Source organism: Budorcas taxicolor, chromosome 5 (assembly GCF_023091745.1).
Source record: "Budorcas taxicolor isolate Tak-1 chromosome 5, Takin1.1, whole genome shotgun sequence".
Classification (NCBI taxonomy): domain Eukaryota; kingdom Metazoa; phylum Chordata; class Mammalia; order Artiodactyla; family Bovidae; genus Budorcas; species Budorcas taxicolor.
In genome coordinates, this window is record NC_068914.1 from 156285109 (window position 1) to 156307995 (window position 22887).

General features: G+C 43.2%; 1 protein-coding gene across 1 annotated transcript in view; it reads left to right on the forward strand.

Moving 5' to 3' along the window:
• MEI1 (meiotic double-stranded break formation protein 1) overlaps positions 1–22887 on the forward strand; it is a 55525-nt gene that overhangs the window by 16169 nt on the left and 16469 nt on the right. The window contains exons 12-20 of the mRNA XM_052640266.1: positions 4170–4284; positions 5129–5220; positions 6014–6155; positions 8217–8328; positions 9114–9174; positions 10171–10268; positions 11986–12154; positions 15025–15172; positions 19096–19371. Coding sequence (XP_052496226.1) covers positions 4170–4284; positions 5129–5220; positions 6014–6155; positions 8217–8328; positions 9114–9174; positions 10171–10268; positions 11986–12154; positions 15025–15172; positions 19096–19371 — 1213 coding nt within the window. The remainder of the gene's footprint in view (positions 1–4169; positions 4285–5128; positions 5221–6013; positions 6156–8216; positions 8329–9113; positions 9175–10170; positions 10269–11985; positions 12155–15024; positions 15173–19095; positions 19372–22887) is intronic.

Sequence of the window (22887 nt, forward strand, 5' to 3'; positions counted from 1 at the left end):
ACTCTGTTCTGCCTTTATGAAACTGCCATTTGGATGTTGGGCATCCTGGATTGGTCATCTGATTTTTTTTGTTTTGTTTCTTTTCTTTGTCTGACAGTTTTTCATCTTTTTGTCATTATATACTAGTTTCCAGGAGATTTTCTTGACTTTATTTTTCAACTCAACTATTGAATATTTTACTGCTACTTTCATATTTTAATTTGGAAGAGTTCCTTCCAATTCTTTGCATGTCTTTTAAAATAAGATTTTATTCTGTATTTATTTTGTGGATATAACTTTTTAAAACTCAGTTTTTTTTTAGTCTGGACTTTGCTTCCACTTCCTTTCTTCTAATTTTTCCTTCTGCCTAAAATGCTGTTCCCCTTAAATCTTTGCATGACTGGCCTCTTTCCATCATTGAGGTCTCATTCAGAGTGTCCTTTCCTAACTGACCCATTTGGCTATTGCAGCACCTACTTGAAAGTTCTTGTTTATTCATCTGTTTTGTGTCTTCTCCACAATATAACATAATCTCCAAGAATTAAGAGATCATGTCATTTTTTTTAAACTGCTATATGCCTCACTCCTAATAGATAGTCAGTTATATGAATGATGTTAAAATGGATGGTGAGACTAAATGATCCTAGGGTCAAAATGGGAAATCATTCCTTAGTAAGATGCTTGATCTTGAAAAAACTAATGAAGGAAACCAATATTTATTTATATAGAAAATTTTACTTTGTTTCTACATTCTCCCTTTTAAAAATCTGACAATATATTTAAGCAATAAAAAATAAAACATGCACAAGGTTTATAATGAAAAGAAAAAGTCCTCTGTCCCTACTTACTAAAGGAAACTAATTTTAACTCATTTTGGTTTTAGTTGCGGTGACTTATTTCCCTAACTCTAAACAATATGAGTACAATGTTATTTCTTTGTCCATTTAGAACATTTCATTGACTTGCTAATAGGAAAGACCAAGATTTAGCTGTAATGCCTTCTCTACATTTCCTTGACATTTTTGCTAGTTAATATTTTGTTTTCAAGCTTTTAAATATGCTTAAAACTTGTATTTCTTGTTCCCTCAACTTGAAGCGGTATCTCTTGACACCCTACTTGGTTAGCTAGGTGTATTAGCACCCTGGCTCTTCCTTAGCTTTCTCCTTACCTTCTACTTCTCAGTATCAGCTGTACCTTTAATTTTGTATTATACTTTTAATTTATATTGTAAAGGTTGTTAACATTTATAGTCTCATCTGTAACCATAATTAAGTCTTTGTCAGTTGCATAAAATTGCTTCTAAAAACTGAAAGAAAGAATAGCATTTATATTATGATGGCTTCAGTTTGTCTCTTCCCCTTTTGTCCTTTCCTGGATTTGAATCTCTAAATCTGGGGCATGAATCCTAACAAGAGTGAGATGAGTAAACCAACAGGGTAACAAAGGCCTAGAGTAAGAGCAAGAGTCAATCAGAAGTTGCCAGGCAGTGCTGCAAGTCTCCCAGGAGGTCAGTGTTATGGGGGACTGATAGCACCTTTCAGGCAGGAGGCAGGGTTTGAGCTGTGCTACAGGGGCTTCCCTGGTGGCTCAGATGGTAAAGAATCTGCCTGCAGTGCAGGAGACCCAGTTTTGATCCGGGGGTTGGGAAGATCCCCTGGAGAATGGCTACGTACTCCAGTATTCTTGCCTGGAGAACCCCATGGACAGAGGAGCCTGGTGGGCTACAGTCCAAGGGGTTACAAAGGATTAATAACCTTATATTATTAACATTATAAATGTTAATTTTATTATGTATACTAACATATACATACATAAGGAATGAGAGAGAGAGATTTGTGGAAGGACTAGGATTGGTCAAAACATGTGGGTGGGGGTTATTAATCCTTAGATGCTTTTATTTTTGACTTTAATTTTCCTGAATGTTTAGTGAGGTGGTCCCTCGGAGGTGGAGTGATTCAGAAGGTCTCTGGGAAGCCCAACCAGCAGAGGGAATGAGGAGTGAGAACTGTTGAAAGAATGTAAAGATGGCAGAGCCAGAGCTTGGCTGTCAATGTAGGATAGAAAGTTAGAGCTTCCATTCAATACTGTTCACTAATTGTAACAGATGTGCCGCACTAATGCAGTGTGTTAATAGTAGGGGAAACTGCAGTAGGGCTGGGGGAGTATGGGAACACTGCGCTATCTTCTGTATTTGTTTCTGTAAATCTTAAACTGTTGTAAAAGATAAAGTCTAAAAAGGGGGAAAAAAAATGAAAGAGCTTCCAGAAGGGAAAGGGGAAATCAAGCCTTCACTATATACAGTTAACTGAGCAATTAGAAGGCCCAATGGATTGCTCTCAGAGTTCAAACACAGCCCAGAGATGAGGGTTAACTTAGGTTTCCCCTTAGTTACTGCATTGGGTTGAATTAGCATCCCTCTAAAATTTATGCCCTTGTTTGGAAATAGGGCCTTTGTAGACACAATTGAGTTAAGATGAGGCCATACAGTGTGGGCTCCTGAATCCAGTGGCTGATTCCCTTAGAAGGAGAAGGGAGTTTGGACACAGGCACTCATAGAGGGCCATGTGAAGACCGAGGCAGAAATTGGGATCATGCGTCTATAAGCCAGGAATGATAAGGATTGCCAGCAACCACCGGAAGCTAAGAAGCAAGGCAGGATTCTTCCCTAGAGCCTTCGGAGGGGCTGACACCTTGACTGCAGACTTCCAGCACTCAGAATGTGAGAATGAATTTCTGTTGTTTTAAGTAACAGTTTATGGTAACTTATCATAGCATTTCTAGGAAATCAATACGGCAAACTATACCCTGTCAAGTAGTCAGTCATTCATTTCTTTAACTTTTTTTTAAAATTTAGCATCAATTTACAGTGCATCTAGTTCTGTTAGGTAAAGTGAAAAGGCAGAACTGGCCCCTGGCCTCTTGGAGCTCACATTTAGACTAACCATGACTCTTGCCTCCTCTGAGTCTATAGAAATATGAGAGTTCAAATGGACCGTAAGTGTTACTTTTCACTTTGTTTCACATTCTCATATTAATTGATTCTCCAAACATAGTTTCCAGTCTCTGTTTATAATCTCCAAGAGAGCTCGCTTTCTCCTAGATACTCCTGTCTACCTCTATAGAGATTTTTTTCAGCTCTAAAAAAATTTTATTGATGTATAGTTAATTTACAGTGTTGTGTGCCTCTATAGCGCTTTGACTCTTAGAAAGTTCTTCCTTATATTCATTCCTTAAATAAAATCTGGGTCCTTGATAACATTTACCTATTGATCATGATTTTCCTCATCAAGGTAGCAGAAATCAGATTTGATTTTTCTTCTCTAAGAGAGCTTGGAATAGGGTGGGGAGGGAGGTGGGAGGAGGGTTCAGGATGAGGGGACACATGTATACCTGTGGCTGATTCATGTTGGTGTGTGGTAAAAACCATCACGATATTGCATAGTAATTATCCTCCAATTAAAATAAATTAATTGAAAAAATAAGAGAGCTTATCAATTATTTGAGAACAGTGGCCATATACATCTCTTGATACACCTTCTGTTCTAGGTAGTACTTCTTTAATTGGGAGATCCTTTTCAGTGAGAAAACCCTCTGTATCCTTAATAACAATAACCATAGTCATGTGCGTGCATGCACGAGTGCTGAGTCGCTTCGGTCATGTCTGACTCTGTGCAACCCTACGGACTGTAGCCCGCCAGGCTCCTCTGTCCGTGGGGACTCTCCGGACAAGAGTACTGGAGTGGGTTGCCATGTCCTCCTCCAGGGCATCTTCCTGACCCAGGGACCGAATCCACATCTCTTATATCTCCTGCATTGGTAAGTGGGCTCTTTACCACTGGTGCCACCTGGGAAGCCCAGTCATAGTCATAGCTGTCATCTATAAGGACTTCCTATCTAGTAAGCACTGTCCTGAGTTCTTTGCATACATTATCCAGTTTGATCCTTAGCATAATTCTGAGGACAGTACTGTTACCTTTCACTTACTAGATGAGGAAACTGAGGGCTGGAGAGGATGAGGAATGTGCATAAAGTCACGCAGCAGACAAGTGCTGGAGCTGGGATTTTTGTCAGATCAGTTCCTGGACCCAGGTTCGGATCCACCACGTGCCCCCTCATTGCCTGAGAACCTGGGGCTATCTTGGGGTACCCTGACCTCACCATAGGCCTACCTTTGTCTCCCTGCGTGCAGGAAGGATCATCAGAGTGCACTGCCTGTGCTGTACAAGGAGCTGCAGGCCTTGGTCAAAGCCATGCTGAGCCGGTGTGCAGACCTGTCCCAGACGCCGCTGAACTGGAGGCCCCTGGTTAGTGCACAGCAGCTGCTGCTTCTGGAGATCATGCTGCTCTGTTTTTTAGAAGACAATTAGTACATTGCATTATCTTTATATGCCACTTTGTAGCTTTTTCTCATGCACACACACTTACAACGAGATGTTATTTTTTACTGTAACTGCAGAGCTGCGAGGCTTAATAATTGTTATCCTCGTTAGGAAACCAAAGCCGCAGGGGTTAAGCAGTTTTTCTCTTAGGTCCAAAGCTAGCAAGGACCTGAGTTTGGGTAGTAAATCCCAGGGCCTGCTGCATACTTTGTCTTTTATATCATCCAAGTGGGTAGGGTAAACATGCTCACAAAATTATGTAAGGCTGGATTCACTAGAATCATAGAATCTGACGAGTGTGCAGTGTGTCATAATTGTTGGGTTTTAGTGGTCCATAGGCTTAAAATATCAGAGGAAATACTATTAATACGTGTGCTTTATGTCTTCTAGATTAACTTTGGAAACTAAGCTCTTTGCACATGATACGGTGGGGGAATTTGTGTGTTTTGGAGCAACTAATATGGGTGTTACAGCCAGTTAGGCTAATGTCGACTAGCCTGTGACAGCTTTCTGCGTATAATAGAACAAGAACCAGTCGTGTGCTTCATAGGGAGACAAGGGGTTAAGGTTCCCCTTTGTACCATGTTTTTAAAGGAGCTACTAGATGTCTGAATTTTTGAGGATATCCCTAAGACCCCCTGGGAAGTGTTAGGTGTGTGGGAATGCCAGACTCCAGTGTGGGAGGAAGAGGTCTGTAGTCCTCTAAGCAAAGACTGGAATACAGAGTATGTACTTGACCAGTAGTTTCCCTCTTTCCTTCTCACCTCAGGGCCACGCCTCCAATAGAAATTCGGAGAGGGCCATTCTTCGAAGAGGGAAGTTCCTCTTGAACACTCTGGAGGGATTTAGAAATGCCTGCAGGTGAGGAGCTCTTCATGGTCTAATGAGGCAGTAGCATGGAGGGTGGGTACAGAGAGGAGTGGACAAAGGGTGAAGTTCTAGAAGCAACACTTGATTTCTGATGCTTTGCTGCATAGTGAGAGGACTTTAGCTGGGGTGGAGAATGGGGATGTGTGTGAGTTTGGAGTATGTGGAGGAGTTCTCTAAAGGTTCGCTTCTGGTGAGGTTTTTGTTACTGTGCAATGAAGTTGTATCTCATTCAGCTTTGTGCCTCATCCCAAGTAACCTAGCGCTCCACGTATTCACTGACTGCTTGTTGGATTAATTCAGTTCTCATCAGCAAACATTTGTTGTACCTATTGTGTGCCAGCCCTGATGCTAGACAGTGAAAGTAGATAACTCAGATCAGCTCTTGCCCAAAAGGAGCTCACAGTCTCTTGGGAACAGAGACAGTTTTGTGTATATGTGTGCAATCCGTTACATTGTCACAAACCTGGGGAAGGCGTTCCAAACAGAGAGAGCACCACACCTATAGGCAAAGAGATGTGAAGCAGCAGACAGCATGGTATGTCGAGGGAAATACTAATACACATAGTCGGGTGGAGTGTCATGTGTTATGGGAGAGAGGGCAGGGAGCTCGGAGCTGGAGGCAGGGCCCAAGACCAGGTTCTCTCTCACTGAGGCCTCTGGAGTTTTCTCCAGGTCTGCTGGTGGGGATGCTTGCCCTGAGCCCTGAACTCAGAAGTCCCTCTAAGAGGATGAATCTGACCTTGTTGCTTAGACAGTAGTAAATATACTCATATTTATCTCTCAGGTTGGCTATGGAATTCCAGAGGGAGCCTTCAGCCCAGGAGAATCCATTCACAGCTCCCAGTGCTGAGAAAGAAGACACTTTGGAGGCCTTCTCAGAATTTCTCCTCAGTGCCTGTGACTCCCTGTGTATCCCCATGGTGATGGTGGGTTGGGCAGTAAGGATCTTGAGGAGGAGAAAGATGTGAAAGCAAGCCAGGCTGAGAGGCACAGGACAGTGACTCGACACTGAACAAGACCTTCTGAGGGTCTTAGCGGTGTTCTTGCAGCTACTTTTCCTTTGGTTTTAAAATCACAGTACAGTGTTTTGTTGTAAACACTTTAGATTAATAGATGCCTCTTAAAAAGTAGAAAGTAGTAGTAATAAAATAATAAATCGGTAATGTTTCAGTTCAGTCGCTCAGTCGTGTCCGACTCTTTGTGACCCCATGAACTACAGCATGCCAGGCCTCCCTGTCCGTCACCAACTTCTGGAGCTTGCTCAAACTCCAGTCAGTGATGCCATCCAACCATCTCATCCTCTGTCGTCCCCTTCTCCTCCTGCCCTCAATCTTTCCCAGCATCAGGGTCTTTTCCAATGAGTCAGTTCTTTGCATCAGGTGACCAAAGTATTGGAACTTCCTGTGAATATTCATGACTGATTTCCTTTAGGATTGACTGGCTGGATCTTCTTGCAGTCCAAGGGACTCTCAAGAGTCTTCTCCAGCACCACAGATCAAAAGCATCAATTCTTTGGTGCGTGTTAATGAAGTGATAAATGCCTTATATTCAGAACTTAATTTAACCTTCCCATTGACCCTGTGAAATAGGTCCTATGATTTTCCCCAATTTAAAGATGATTTTTCTATGGCTGTAAAGCAAGTATATGACAGTGCTGAGGTTTGAACCCATGTGTTTTGTCTGCCTAGTAAAAATGGCAACCCACTCTGATGTTCTTGCCTAAAAAATCCCATGGACAGAGGAGCCTGGTGGGCTGTGGTCTGGGGAGGGGGGGGCGGGTCACAAAAGAGTTGGACACGACTAAGTGACTAGGCATGCAAAGAGCAACAGTCAGTGTGATTTAGGCTTCAGTAAGTAGCACATATGTGAGTTCTGTAACATCAGAGATGGCTACTCTCAAGAGACCTGGTTTTGAGCTGACTTGAGACAAAGATGGTAGGAAGAGCAGGGTCCATAGTGTTGACTGCCCAGATGACCCTGGGTGAGTCTTGTCCTGTTTGAGTTTTGGACATCCTATGAACAGTCCGTTAGTTGGGAAAGGAAACCTCCAAAACACCCACTGGAAACAGTAGATGGCAGCAGGGGAGCATCCTCTGGCTATGACAGGAGAGCCTCTGTTCCTTGAAGAAGCCTTTGAGCTAGCATGCCAGGGTCTTTAGGAGGTAACTCCCAGGGGCCATGGGTTACAACCCTGATTGGCACACACTAACAATAATAGTTGGGCCATTCACTTTGGTTTCTTCCCCTTCTCTGCCTTCCTCCTAGATTTATGAAGTGTTAGAGCTAGATCTAGAATTAGATCATAGAATTATTGTGTTATTCTTGCTTTCTACTTTTCAGTATTTTATATATTTTCTCTAATGAACTTGTCTTACTTTTCTAGTTGAAAAAAAACTCGGTTTGAAGACCAAATGAAAAGTATCTGTAAGAACCACATCCCTGAGGCCCTGGCTATTTATACATGAGGAACCGAAACAGTGAAAGGGGAGGGGGTGACTGACCCAGGGCACACAGTGACCTTGTGCAAAGCTTGAAATAGAACCCAAGTTTCTCTACTCTGTCTACCACATCAGGCTGCCTCGTGATCCTGGTCAAAGATCACATGAAAAATAAACATGAAGGAAGTTTGTGAACCATATTATTATATGTTAGAAACATGAGTGTCATTCATATCACTATAATGCATAGTTTAGAAAGTGCTTTTTACATGTGAGATGTGATTTGTTTCTGGGAGGTAGGACTTGTGGTTATTCCTGGTTTACTCTTTGGTAGATGCCCAGAGCAGTAGCGACTCTTGCACAGTTTATTAAGTGGCAGATGTAAGTCTTGGAGGTAGGCTTGTGACTTCAGGTCTCTGAGCTTTTTTGTGTCCATCAGATGAAAGAATTTAGTCTGTTACTGCTAGATGATGCAGTTTTTGCTGATGCTCTTTCTTCTTCAGAGGTTCAGTCCTAGTGGACTATGCGCTCCCTCTTGGTTCTTTGCAGAGGTACTGGGAGCAGGCCACTCACCCAGCCGTGATGGAGGTTTTCCTCTCGGTTCTGCACAGCCTTTTTGTCATCGTCCCTCACATGAAGGAGAAATTCTCCAAGAAGCTCGGTAGGCCGCAAGCAAGTGTGGAAGTTGGAAGGGAGGCTGGCGCCTTAGGCAGTTGCTCAGGGTACTCAGAGAGAGTACAACCTGTGGGTGGAGGGTTACTCATTCGTTTAGAATCAACATCCACACTCTGCCTAGTGTTGCGTGGAAGGATATATCATCCAGCAATCAGAAGTCTTTAAAGGCAGTTCTCAAATTAATTGATACTTCTCTGAGTCAACAAGGTTCCAGTTCAGAGCCATGGGTTAAACTGCTGTCTCAGAAAGTTGCTGTGAGACTCTGAGAAGTTAATTCCCTGCCAGAAGCCCTAGGATAGAATACAGATTATCCTCAACACGAGCTGGGGCAGTGGTAGCTCTTGTCTAGAATCCTGCTCTTACAGGGGCCCGGAATGGGCAGGACAGTGGTCACTTTTAAGCAGGGTGAAGTGGGAGGGGGAAGACTAGGAGAGTCAGGCAATGCAGGGGACTGGGCCAGGGTCCCCAGCTAATGCGGAATGTTCATCAGAAAAGAAGGTGAACATTTATTCAGCACTTGCTCTGAGCTAAGTATTTGTTAGATCTTCTATATACATATATCTTACTTAGTTTCACAGCAGGCTTTGAGGTATAGATATCGAAACTGAATCTCAGAGAAGGTAAGTTAGTGTCTCAAGGTCACGTTACTAGTTAGCGATGGAGCATATTTGAACCGAGGTCTGTGTGACTCCAAAAATAGTACCACTCAGACTTGAGAATCCCTGTAACAAGCCTGGCTTAAACCACTCTCTTCTTCCCAATTCTCGCAAGCTGCCTCATCCTTCATACGACTGGCCCTGGAACTGAAGGCTAGGTTCTGCAGTGGCCTGAGGTATGTATTGTCCCAAGGGGCCAAGTGTCCTTCTTGACTGGACAAGTGGAAATTTCTGACTGGTGTGGTTTAGTTATAGGACCGTGGAGGGATTGACACGGTGTCAGAATTGCTCAGCACCTGATGGTATAAGCTGGATGGGCTTCTTTAGCTTCTACTTATCTGGTTCTGATAAGACTCTCATTCCATGTGATACTCAGAAGGGCAGCTTTTAGCATCAAAACTGGAAGGGCTCTTAGAGATCATTTGTCTAACCCTCATTTTATAGACCAGGAAGCTGAGGCCCTCACAGGGTAACTGATGCCATGTCCATCAAGAGGTCATGTCCTGGTTGCTGCCAGCCCAGCAATTCCAGAGGAGAGGCTCTCTTATACAGAGTAGAGAGGTTGCTGCTTCAATCTCTCTCATTAGGTTTCTGGAGCAGCCTTCCCATTTCTGACTTGCTACCTGTTTCTGCATTTGCTTGGCAGATTCCACTTGTTACTGCCTACAGTCCTCAAGGTAACCTCAGTGTAGTATCTAGCCCTCCTTCCATATCTCTGGATAGAACAACTGACATTCAGGAGCGAATACAGGGATCCACCTGGGTTTAGATTCACAGTTTTGGATGTTTGTAATTCTCCTGAATCACTCATTTTGGGTTCAACAGTTTCCCCTTTTTCTAGTATTTGCTATCCCCTTCCTGACCCGGGAGCACATTTTGTTTATATGTTTTATTAATTTGGAGCTTAGTAGCTCCACTTATTTTTTTCAGGAAATTTTTCGTGAATACTTCTATGGGCCAAGTGACTAAGTTACACCTGTGGGCAGCGGGTTCCATATTTACTTTTCACAGCCACCTCCAGACCTTCAACTTTCTCTACCAGGGCCATGGTTAGAATTTCCTTGGGCTCTGGTACAAAGCAGTGGTGCCTCAGTACCTGGCAGAGATAATGCTGTCCCAGCCAGAGTAGCAATGTCCTCTCTCTTGTTCTGTCTTCCTCTCCTCCCACTAAGTCACTCAGCCCTGAACCAGGTGTGTTCCAGTTTCCTGTACTACATGTGCATCAGCCTCCTCTCAGCTCCAGAGAAGACAGGACCACCTTGCCAAGAAGGTAAGATGCTGTAGTTTGACCACTCACGAGGTCCATGGTGGTGTCTTAGTGTCTGGATGTCTTGCTGATTGGCTGAGTCATAAGTCAGTACAGTAATAAGAAATCTTTGCCTAAAGCTACCCAGAAGAACCATGGAATCATGGAACGATGGAACTATAAGCTGCTTCCTAGGGAGGGAGGTGAGGTAATAGATCAGCTCTCTGCCTGTCCAGGTGTGGTCTGGCCTGCACAGAGACTAGCGTGATGACTTCTGCCCTGGTGGCAGCCACGTCACAGCAGCCTCTTGTGCTTACCAGCACCAGTCCCCTGCTTCTGGCCAGTTCTCTCTCTTGTCTGAATAGGAGGAGCCCCACTGGCCAGTTCTCTCTCTTGTCTGAATAGGAGGAGCCCCACTTCTGCCTCCTCAGACCCTGAGACCCAGATATCTTGTCATATCTCAGAGCACCAGGAAGAGCAGCCAACCTTACTTACATGCAGACTGCATCTTTTACATTTCAGGAGAAAGGGCAGGTGGGTGTGCGAGGCTCAAGGATATTAATTTTGTTATGATCACAATGATCATAGTGTGCTTTGGTGGAAAAAGCAATAAACTTAGAATTAGGAAACCTGACCTGATTGCTGCCACATCTCAGTGGCACATTCCATCTCACTCTCTACTTGCCTGTAGGCCCATTGCATTGGCAGAATGGACCCTTTCATGTGACCTTTATCTTGGCCCCCTGCTTTCAGTTTCTCATCCTCCAACCGGTCTTCACCACCTGCTGGAGGGTCTATCCAAAAATCCAAGTCAACGTCTCAACTCCCCACGTCAACATCTCAACTCCCCTGGCCTTCAGCAGTCATCTCCAATCAGCAGTCTATCAGGCATTGTTTGACAGTGATGGAATTTCCTCTGGTCTGTCTGTGGTGAAATTTGGAAAGTAAGGGTAATGTAGTGAATTTTCCATGAAGTTGAGTTTATTTGAAACTTAAGCTCTGAGGTCCTTTTCTTTCATATTCTTTTGGCATTCAAATGTTCTTTCTTGTGAGAAACAGAGGTTTCATGAGAAATGCAGGAATCTGCTCTCAGGTTAAAATCCACATTCTATACTCCTAGTTCAAGGTCTTTCCCAGCCTACCTACAAATTACATCACCCAGTTCCTAAACCCTTGACACTCCACATCTTTTCACTGATGGTCCAGTCACATTGAGCTCCTTGCTGCCCGCTAAACATGATGTCCTCTTATGCCTCCAGGCTGCTGAACACCTTGCTTCCTGGCTTGGCAAGCCTTTTCTCTCCTTTCTCTGCCTGATTTCTGTTCACTCTTCACGGTTCCCTCCTCTTTGAGCTTGCCCTCCCCATCGCAGGTGGCATGAGTCACTCTCTCTTCCACACTTGAACATGGCACTGATCATATGTCCTGCAATTATCTGTCTCATTATCTATTTTTTTCCCACCAGCTGCCAGCTACAGGAGGTAGGGCCCATGTGTCATAGCCTGGCCTAGAATAGCCACTCAGCGGACATTGTCAAGTAGACGAATGTATCCGAGTCCTTCCACATGTTACCTTCAGTCTTTCCTGAGAGACTAAGAGAGGGAGAAGAGGCTGATTGCCTTTTGTCCTGTGTGTGTCCTTGCTGTCCTGTGCAGTACTCTGTATGTACAGACACGCATGTGACCATTACCTGCTCTCCTCTGTCCTTTGTGTGATTTTCTCCGGCCTGTTTCCTCCCCAGAGCTCTCTGCAGTGTCTGAGCTCCTGCAGCACGGGCTGCCCCAGATAAGCAGCAGGGGCCCTGAAAGCCTTGCTCTCCTGTCGGATCGCCAGTACGTGGAGGAAGCTGCTCGCCAGAGACAGTACTGCATCCTGCTCCTCTTCTACCTGGCCTACATTCACGAGGACAGGTCAGTGCTTAGAGCTGGCGACTGACAGTTGGTTCTGGAAGCTACATCTGTAGCCAGGTTCAGTTCAATAACTATTTACAGAGGCATCCTCTCCAGGTCTGGTGCTGAGCACCGGGGAAATGGAGATAAGTGAGAAATGGCGTGTATTCCTGAGGGGGTCACAGTTTGGAGAGACAGGTAGTCTCAGGAGTGAAGGACAGAGCCTTGAATGCTGATGAGAATTCCTTGATATCCCTGAGGGTGTTGTTTATGCACCAAAAAAAAAGTAGTTTACTTTGGTTTTAAGAATTACTATAAAATTTATTAAAATTTAAAATCAAAGTACTATTTTTCATTAAGCTTTTAAAAAATTATTGAGGTAAAGTTTATATACCTAAGTTAACCATTTTAAAGAGGACAACTCAGTGGCACTGAGTATATTCACAGTGTTGTGCAAACCATCTCTGTCTAGTTCCAAAACATTTCCATGACTCCAAAGTAAAGCCTCTTATCCTTCAAGCAGTCACTCCCCTTTCCTTCTCCTAAGCTTCTGGCGACTAGCATTCTGCATTCTGTCTTTGTGGACTTATCTATTCTGAACATTTCTGGTAGATGTGGTCATATGTATGTGATCTTTTGCACCTGCTCCTTCCACTGAGCATAATGTTTTCAAGATTCATCCAGTAAGCATAATGTTTGCAGCAGGCATTGGTACTTCATTCTTTTTCATGGCTGAATACCATTATGTGTATACACCACAGTTTGTTTATTCCTTCATTCATTGATGGGCGTTTGGGCTGTTTCCACCTTTTGGCTATTGTGAATAGTAATGCTGTGAATATGTGTGTACATGTGTTTGTTTGAGTACTTGTTTTCTATTCCTTTTCTGTATACACCACGTTTAGAATTGAGGAGTCATATGGTAATACTATGGGTAACATTTTGAGGAACTTGTGAACTGTTTTCCAGAGGAGCTACAGCCCTGCCAGCAATGTTCGAGCAAGGGTTCTGGTTTCTCCATATCCTTGTCAAGACTTGTCCATCTTTTTGATTATAGCCATCCTAGTGGTTATGAAGTGGTTTTTGCATTGTGGTTTTGATTCTGTTCAGTTCGGTCGCTCAGTCATGTCTGACTCTTTTTGACCTCATGGACTGCAGCACCCCAGGCCTCCCTGTCCATCACGAAATCCTGGAGCTTGCTCAAACTCATGTCCATCGAGTTGGTGATGCCATCCAACCATCTTATCCTCTGTCATCCCCTCTCCTGCCTTCAATCTTTACCAGCATCAGGGTCTTTTCCAATGAGTCAGTTCTTCACATCAGGCACCCAAAGTACTGGAGCTTCAACTTCAGCATCAGTCGTTCCAGTGATCAAGGCTGATTTCCTTTAGGATTGACTGGTTTGATCTCCTTTCAGTCCAAGGGACTCCCAAGAGTCTTCTCTAACACCACAGTTCAAAAGCATCAGTTCTCTGGCACTCAGACTTCTTCATGGTCCAACTCTTGAAACCGTACATGACTACTGGAAAAACCATAGCTTTGATTATACAGACCTTTGTTGGCAAAGTAATGTCTCTGCTTTGTAATATATTGTCTAGTTTTGTCATAGCTTTTCTTCCAAGGAGCAAGTGCCTTTTAATTTAAATTTTTATTAAATCTAATTAAATTTGGGGGGGATGAAATTTGTCTATATTTTCTGTTGTCATTTGTTGTTGAGCATATTTTCATGTGCTTGTTGGCCATTTGTATATCTTCTTTGGAGAAATGTCTATTCAAATCTTGTGTCTAGTTTTGATTCAGATTGTTTGAGTGTTTTTGTTGTTGAGTTTTAGGAGTTATCTATATATTCTGGATATTAGTTCTTTATTAGATTTGCAAATAATTTCTGCCATTCTGTGGATTGCCTTTTTACTCTGTTGATAGTGGTTTTGGATGCACAAACTTAAAACTTTCATAAAGTCCAGTTTATTTTTTTCTTTTATTCCCTGTGTTTTTGGTGTCATAACCAATAATTCATTGCCAAATTCAATGTCATGAAACTTTTGCCTTATGTTTTGTTCCAAAATTTTTTTATAGGTTTAAGTCTTTCATTTAAGTGTGTTTCTATTTGGAGTTAATTTTTTTTCTATCATGTTAGGTAAGATTCCAACTTCATTCTTTTGCATGTGGAAATCCAGTTTTCCCAGGGCCATTTGTTGAAAAGACTGTCCTTTCCCCACTGAATGGTGTTGGCACCCTTGTTAAAAATCATTTGACCATATGTGTGGTGGTACAATACTATTAACTAAACTTTATTCAGATTTCACCAGTTTTCCTGTACTGTCCCTTTTCTGTTCTAGGATACAATCCAGGATACCACATTGCATTTAATATTACCTATTTTAAAATGTTTATCAGAGTCTTAATCTGATAGGTGAGACATACCCATGGTAGAAAATTTAAAAAGCATAAAAGGACATGTAGTGAAGTTGGTCTCCTCATCCACATCTTCCTTGCATGTACAAGTGTAGAAGTCTCCCTTCCACAGAAACGAGCCCATTGAACACACAAATGTTTAGTGATAAATATGAGAAGGGTGAACTGGCTGTCAAAGCAGGGCCTCCTGAAACCCCAAAGCAGCACCCTTCTTTTTAACACTGCTGGTCCAGCTGCCTGATGCTTTACCTTCTAGGTGTGAGTGAGGAGTCTCTGTCCTCTAATAGATCCTTGCACAAAGCAGAGAACTGCGTGCTGTGCATGTGTGACAGTGCTTTGTTAAGTATGTACAGCACCCTCTTTGTGCAAGATGTCATTAGGCTGTGGACATGCTGGGACAGAAGGGCAGAGGGAGGGTGTGGCAAGGCAGGACAGCCATCTCTGCCTTTTTCACTCAGACTGTCCTTGGTTGACAGGTTTGTCTCAAAGACGAAGTTATTCATGGCTGTGCAAAGCTTCCTCCTATCTCTGCAGGACCAGGGTGAACGCCCTCCACTCATGGTCTTCAGAGCTTCTGTCTATCTGCTTGCAACCTGCCAGGACAAAGATGGTACCTTAGATGAGGTATGGACCAAAACTCCTGAGGCTTTTCCTCCTTCTCCTGCACCTCTTTATTATGGTTCCTTGGAAGACTGTTTGGTTTATGTATAGAGATGTTGGGCGGCAGAGAGACAGGGTGTGTTGGGGGACTAGAGGGAGACAGCGCTGACACATACAGAGCTTGTGTAACTACCCAGTTCTCTCAACAGTTCTGGGAGGCAGAGGTTACTATTTTTATTTTATTGATAAGAAAATCAAGACTTAAGGATTTCCCTCAAAGTCCAGTGGTCAAGACTCCATGCTTCCACTGCAGGGGGCATGGGTTTGATCCTTAGTCAGAGAAGAAGGATCCTGCACGCCATGGACCTAAGTTAATTAGGTCCTAATTAACCTAAGTTATAAAGGTGAATTAGGTTAAAGGCTGTTTTCTTAGTACCACCTCTGGTTTGTGCAGGAGGAAAAAGGTGTGAGATGTCTACAGATAAGAGTTTATGAAACAAAATGTATTGCTGGGACCTACATCATTGTTAGCCAGGCTGGTCTTGGATTACTTTGATGAGGTTATTTGTTACAGGTTTTCTCCCTCCAGCTTCTTTATAAACTCTTAAGGCTGGAGCAATCATTTCACAATATATGCATTTATCAGATGATTATGTGGTATCTCTTAAACTTCAAAGTCCCTCAGTCGTGTCCGACTCTTTGGAACTGGACTGTATAGTCCATGGAATTCTCCAGGCTGGAATTCTGGAGTGGGTAGCTGTTCCCTTCTCCAGGGGATCTTTCCAACTCAGGGATCGAACCCAGGTCTTGTGCATTACAGGGTTCTTTACCAGCTGAGCCACAAGGGAAGCCCATACCTGAGATATCAGGGAAACTTTAAACTTATGCAATGTTATATGTTAATTATGTCTCAATCCTGGAATGTGAAGTCAAGTGGGCCTTAGAAAGCATCACTACGAACAAAGCTAGTGAAGGTGATGGAATTCCAGTTGAGCTATTTCAAATCCTAAAAGATGATGCTGTGAAAGTGCTGTACTCAATATGCCAGCAAATTTGGAAAACTCAGCAGTGGCCACAGGACTGGAAAAGGTCAGTTTTCATTCCAGTCCCAAAGAAAGGCAATGCCAAAGAATGCTCAAACTACCGCACAATTGCAGTTATCTCACATGCTAGTAAAGTAATGCTCAAAATTCTCCAAGCCAGGCTTCAGCAATACGTGAACCGTGAACTTCCTGATGTCCAAGCTGGTTTTAGAAAAGGCAGAGGAACCAGAGATCAAATTGCCAACATCCGCTGGATCATGGAAAAAGCAAGAGAGTTCCAGAAAAACATCTATTTCTGCTTTATTGACTATGCCAAAGCCTTTGACTGTGTGGATCACAATAAGCTGTGGAAAATTCTGAAAGAGATGGGAATACCAGACCACCTGACCTGCCTCTTGAGAAATCTGTATGCAGGTCAGGAAGCAACAGTTAGAACTGGACATGGAGCAACAGACTGGTTCCAAATAGGGAAAGGACTACATCAAGGTTGTATATCGTCACCCTGCTTATTTAACTTCTATGCAGAGTACATCATGAGAAACGCTGGGCTGGAAGAAGCACAAGCTGGAATCAAGATTGCCAGGAGAAATATCGATAGCCTCAGATATGCAGATGACACCACCCTTATGGCAGAAAGTGAAGAGGAACTAAAAGCCTCTTGATGAAAGTGAAAGAGGAGAGTGAAGAAGTTGGCTTAAAGCTCAACATTGAGAAAACTAAGATCATGGCATCTGGTCCCATCACTTCATGGGAAATAGATGGGGAAACAGTGGAAACAGTGTCAGACTTTATTTTGGGGGGCTCCAAAATCACTGCAGATGGTGATTGCAGCCATGAAATTAAAAGATGCTTACTCCTTGGAAGGAAAGTTATGACCAGCATATGAAAAGCAGAGATATTACTTTGCCAACAAAGGTCCATCTAGTCAAGGCTGTGGTTTTTCCAGTAGTCATGTGTGGATGTGAGAGTTGGACTGTGAAGAAAGCTGAGCACTGAAGAATTGATGCTTTTGAACTGTGGTGTTGGAGAAGGCTCTTGAGAGTGCCTTGGACTACAAGGAGATCCAACCAGTCCATTCTGAAGGAGATCAGTCCTGGGTCTTCTTTGAAAGGACTGATGCTGGGGCTGAAACTCCAATACTTTGGCCACCTCATGCGAAGAATTGACTCATTGGAAAAGACTCTGTTGCTGGGAGGGATTGGGGGCAGGAGGAGAAGGGGACGACAGAGGATGAGATGGCTGGATGGCATCACCGACTCGATGAACATGAGTTTGGGTAAACTCCAGGAGTTGGTGATGGACAGGGAGGCCTGGTGTGCTGCAATTCATGAAGTCTCAAAGAGTCGGACACGACTGAGCGACTGAACTGAACTGAAAACTAGGAAAAAAGACTTAATAGTGTTTAAATGGCAATACTCCTCAAATTGTTCTATAGATTCAACATAATCTTCATCAAAATTCTAGTTGCCTTCTTTTTCTTTTCTTGTCTCAAAATGGACAAGCTGATCCGAAAATTTATTTGGAAATGCAAGGGACCCAAAATAGCCAAAATAATTTTGAAAAAGAAGATCAGGTTTGGAGGACTCACACTTCTTCATTTCAAACTTACTCCAAAGATAGAGTAATCAAGATAGTGTGGTTCTAAATATGTCTAGGAGAGACATCCAGATCAACCGAATAGAGTTGAGAGTCCAAAAATAAACCCATAGGGAATTCCCTGTCTGTTCAGTGGTTAGAACTCAGCACTTTCACTGCCGGGACCTGGGTTCCACCCCTAGTGGGAGAATTAAGGTCCCTCAGGTCAAAAATGAAAACAAACAAAAACCCCGAAAATAAACCCATATATTTTTTATAAGAACAACAGAGACACTTCAGCAAAGGAAAAACTGCCTTTTTAATAAATAGTAAGAAACGAATCGCCAGTCTATGTCCGATGCAGGATACAGCATGCTTTGGGCTGGTGCACGGGGATGACCCAGAGAGATGTTATGGGGAGGGAGGTGGAAGGGGGATTCATGTTTGGGAAGGCATGTACACCCATGGTGGATTCATGTCAATGTATGGCAAAACCAATACAGTATTGTAAAGTAAAATAAAGTAAAAATAAAAATTAAAAAAATAAGTAAATAAATAGTGTTGGAATCAGTTGCATATCTACATGCAACAGAATGGAGCTCGACCCTTAGCTCATATCATACACAGAAATGAACTCAAAACGGATGAAAGACCCAAGTGAAGAGTTAAAACTATGAAGCGTAAAGTCATGAGAATAACATGCTCAGGAATTTGAGCTTTCTTATATGTGTGTATTATTTTGAATTATTTTGGAAGAGAGAGGTTTAATAAATGGTTTAACACACCTCCTCTTTGCTGTCTCTATGCCAGGCCCTGTGCCAGGGCACAAATTAATCTGCCGCAGTCCCTGCCCTCAGACAGCTGAAGTCTAGTGTGGTAGGTAGACACATACACGCTGACAGTTGTGGCACACTGTGCTAAGTGTCATTATGGAGTGGGGGTTTCTCAACCACAGCACTGGTGACATTTTGCACAGTCTTTTCTGTGGGAGGCTGTTTGGTGCATTGCAGGATATTTAGCAGGATTCCTGCTCTCTCACACTAGATGCCACTAGCACTCCCCCAATCAAGACAATCAACAATCTAGACAGTCTAGACATTTTTACTGTCCCTTGGGGAGTGAAATCACCCCAAGTTGAGGGCCACTGTTACAAGGTAAGCACAGTGAGGATGCTTTTTTTGCTGGAGGGTGCCAGTGAAAATAACCTGGACCCTGAGAAGCCAGTACATTTTTTCCCAGTTACATCTTGGCTGTCTCTATTTGTCGGGGATTGGAGTCTCTTGGGGCCTCTGCAAGGTGTATTTAGCCTCTTTTATTCTTTGCCTCCAGGCTGTGGTTGGCGCCATCAGAAAATTCCTAGAGGACACCCCAGACCTGCACCGAGTCTACAGCCACCATCCGCTCCTGCTCAGGTTGTTCCTGCTGCATCCAGAGCTGATGAGGAGGTTTGGGCACCGTGTCCTGGAACTTTGGTTCTCCTGGGAAGAGAGCAGCTGTGAGGAGCTGGACGGTGTCCCGTCTGCTGGGCAGCCCACCCTTCCCGCCAGCGTAGCAGCCCTGTTTCACATACTCAGGAGCAGCCCCAGCATCCTACTCATTTTGCTAGTAGGTGACCACTTGCTCATTTCTACAGTCAGAGGTGGTGGGCCCTCTCTCTCTGGGAGCTGGTTTCCTGAGGTCAGGAGGCACTCACAGCTGCTTCTACCCACCTCTGGACTTACTAGTGTTTCCATGCTAGTAGGAGGTCTTTTCAGCTGGCAGGTGCCTGGTAAATCCATACCCTTTCCTAAGTCTGATGGATGTCTGCTCACTGAGAGATACGTGCCCCTCTAACCCTCAGGGGATATACTTCTGAAATGCTGACCTTTGTCACCATTCCTTCTCGCCTCCCTGTCTTAAGTATATTCTGTTAGCAAGGGTTTGATGTCACAGGGGACCCCTGGGGCATGTAGTGGCAGATGTCTGATTGGCAAAGGGACTCAGCCTCTTTTCTGTCATAACTCTCAAGATAATGTTACATGTGCAACACTCTTCTTTGGGCATACCCAGAATTTTTTTTTATCAGGAGTTTATTGCATATTCCAATGATTTTTTTGTGTGAAGTAAGACATTCCTATAATTTCTGTCAGGTTCATCAGTTAGATAAGGAAGCTGCTTGTATGCAGTTGATTTGATAGGGGCCACATTCATGCTTTGGCTCAAATTCTTCCTTGGATGAGGAAGAAAAGGGAATAAGGAATGGGTTAAAAACAAACCATTAGTGCATAAGGAAAGAAAACAAGATGGGACACAGAGTAGCAATGGACAGAGCTAAGATGCTGGATTTTCTTTGCCAGATAAAGTATTCAGGGTCAGTTCCTCACACAAAAGTAGTTATAAACCTTTGCTGACCTGTTAGGGATCTGAATAGATCTAAGTCTTTCAGAAAAGAAAAAATTCAGATCTTCTGAGGACGATACTAATCATAGTATCTTATTTTTTTTCTTTTTAAACAGAATAAGAAATAGTTTTAGAGAGATTTGCCCAAGGTCACAAGAGCTAAGATTAAAACCCAAATTTTGATTCCGTATTGTTTTTTCCAGTAAACTGAGCTAAATCTCAGGACAAGAGGGAAACCAACCCTGACTTAGGGTTTCACCTAATGGGAGAGCTGTTTGTTTGAGCACAGGGAAGAATTAGACCTAGTTCCTGGCCCATGGGCCAGTGAGGGACTCAGATACAACAAACCCCTAACAACTGAAAGAAGTCTTCTCTGAGCTTTGGTTTCCTTATGTCTAAAATGGAGATAACATGGGGATAAATGAAAGAATACATAGGAGCACTCATGGTATGCTGTACACGGTAGACTATCATTCACTGATTCCTTACTGACTCTGAACCAGATAAAGAATCTTAATCTCAGAAAGGCTTATTGAGGGCCTTCCCTTGTAGTACATTGGTTAAGAATCTGCCTTCCAATGCAAGGGATGCAGGTTTGAACCCTGCTTGAGCAACTAAAATCCCACATTCCACCTGACAACTAAGCCACAACAAAGACATGATATAGCCAAATAAATAAACAGTTTTTTAAAAAAGGAAGACTTATTGAATTCTGAAGGTCATATAGCTAACAAAGGTCATGACCATGACGGGAGCCTAAATAATGAGTTTTTACTAAATTAGATCCTAGAAACATCAGAGTTAAGAAAGAAGAGCAAGGAACAACTTTGTTGTTTGTTCATGTGTATAATTCCTACCATTGCTTCCCAGCTTCTAACTGCAGGAGGGGAAAGAGTCTAAAAATATGTGTTGGTACAATTTCTGTTTCTGATATGGGTAATTAACAGCTGAAAACAAAGCTGTTAATTGCCACTCTTACCAACGGGTGGTCTTTCACGTGGGTTGTTTATATGTAAAAAACAGTGATGTCATAGAAGCTCTGTTTGTTCCCTGCTTGGGCCATGTCCCTCTGGTCGGCCCAGTCCCAGAGTTCTGGACGACTCTGGACAGGAGAGGCTTCAGAGGGGGCCATGCTCCACCCAGAGCCTCCTCACTGACCCATAGGGTGGGGTGCACCCCTTCCCCTGGCATTCATCACAGTGCCCCCTTCGTTTGGCACTTTGAACATTCACTAACTTAGGTTTCTAAGAGACCGGCTTTGGCAGTCAGGCAGCCGTGTGCTGGTGAAGGAGCAGAACTAGGAAACTAGTTTGGCTGTGGGTCCTGTGACCTCAGACAAATCACACCTCATCTGGCTTCAGCCTCACACTCTATAAAGTAAAACGGTTGATGGAAATGAACTGAGATTCCCTTTAGCCTTCTTATTCTGAGAGCCTCTCCTGCCAAAAATGTTTTCTGAGTCTCTGTGTGGTATGTGTATGTAAGTGCTGCGTCCAACTCTTTGCAACCCCATGGACTGTAGCCCAACAAGCTCCTCTGTCCATGGAATTTTCTAGGCAATAATACTGGAGTGGGTTGCTATTTCCTATTCCAGGGGATCTTCCCAACCAAGTCCCTATAAGGTAACAAAGATGAAGCCAACCTCATCCCTGCCCTTCCTTAAATCATAGTGGCTATAGAATTTATAATGCCCCTGCTTTCTTGACAGGCAAACTAGTTAATCTGCCTCAGTGTGCTGATTTGAATAACTGGAGTGACACCTACTAGGAAAAATTATCATGAAGATACAGATAATGTATAAACAAACCTGTAACTACAGTTTAAACACAGAACAATACCTGACATTATTAGGTCCTGATTGAGTGATTGCTATTGATGTTGTTGATAAAAATTAATCAACAGTCTATCTCAGAAGGAAATGGCAAATTTATTTGAGCCAACCCGAGAATTATAACCTGGTAGACAGTCTTTCAGAAATCTCTGAGGGGAATTCCCTGGCAGTCCAGTGGTTAGGAGTCAGTGCTTCTGCTATAGGGAGCACAGGTTCCATGCCTGGTCCAGGAACTAAGATCTTGCAAACCATGTGGTGTGGCCAAAAAAATAAATTAAGAAAGTAAAATAAAAAGCTCTGAGGACTATTCTGCCCATTAAGAGGTCAAAGCACAGTGATTTAAGTTTTTGAGACAAATGGTTAAATGACATATTATTGATCGTTTACACAATTTAAATCTATACATACAAAGGTAGTAGTGGATCACAGGTCATCATGGTCCTTTGCAGAGTTAGGAAGGAAGTTATCCCCTAAAGACTTATGAGTTGTGACCCTTGATGAGATTGAGAAAGAATGTTATCTCCTAAGGAGGTCTGGTTAATTCAGATGTACAATACACTATAAAAGGGGAGGAAGAGGCCCAAGCTAGCAAAGAAAAATTTTATGTTTAAATGTTTCACATTGTGCCATAAAATATGAATTATTTCATCAGTATTATAGTTGTTTCTCTGGCAGCTGTGGGGGTTTTTAGAGAACTAAGCACAGACGCCCCTGTGCTAGCCAGTGATCAGCACATCTGGGCTTGTCTGGCTAGTTGCCTGGAATCATGGTTCTGTGTGTCAGGAGCTAGGAGTCTGTGTGTGACACTGGTTTCGTGGCACCCAGCCCCCTCTGCCTTGTCCAAAGGAATTGACCTGTTTGAGCTGGCAGATCCCAGGAACTCTCAATGGGATAGTCTCTGGTGTAGCTTC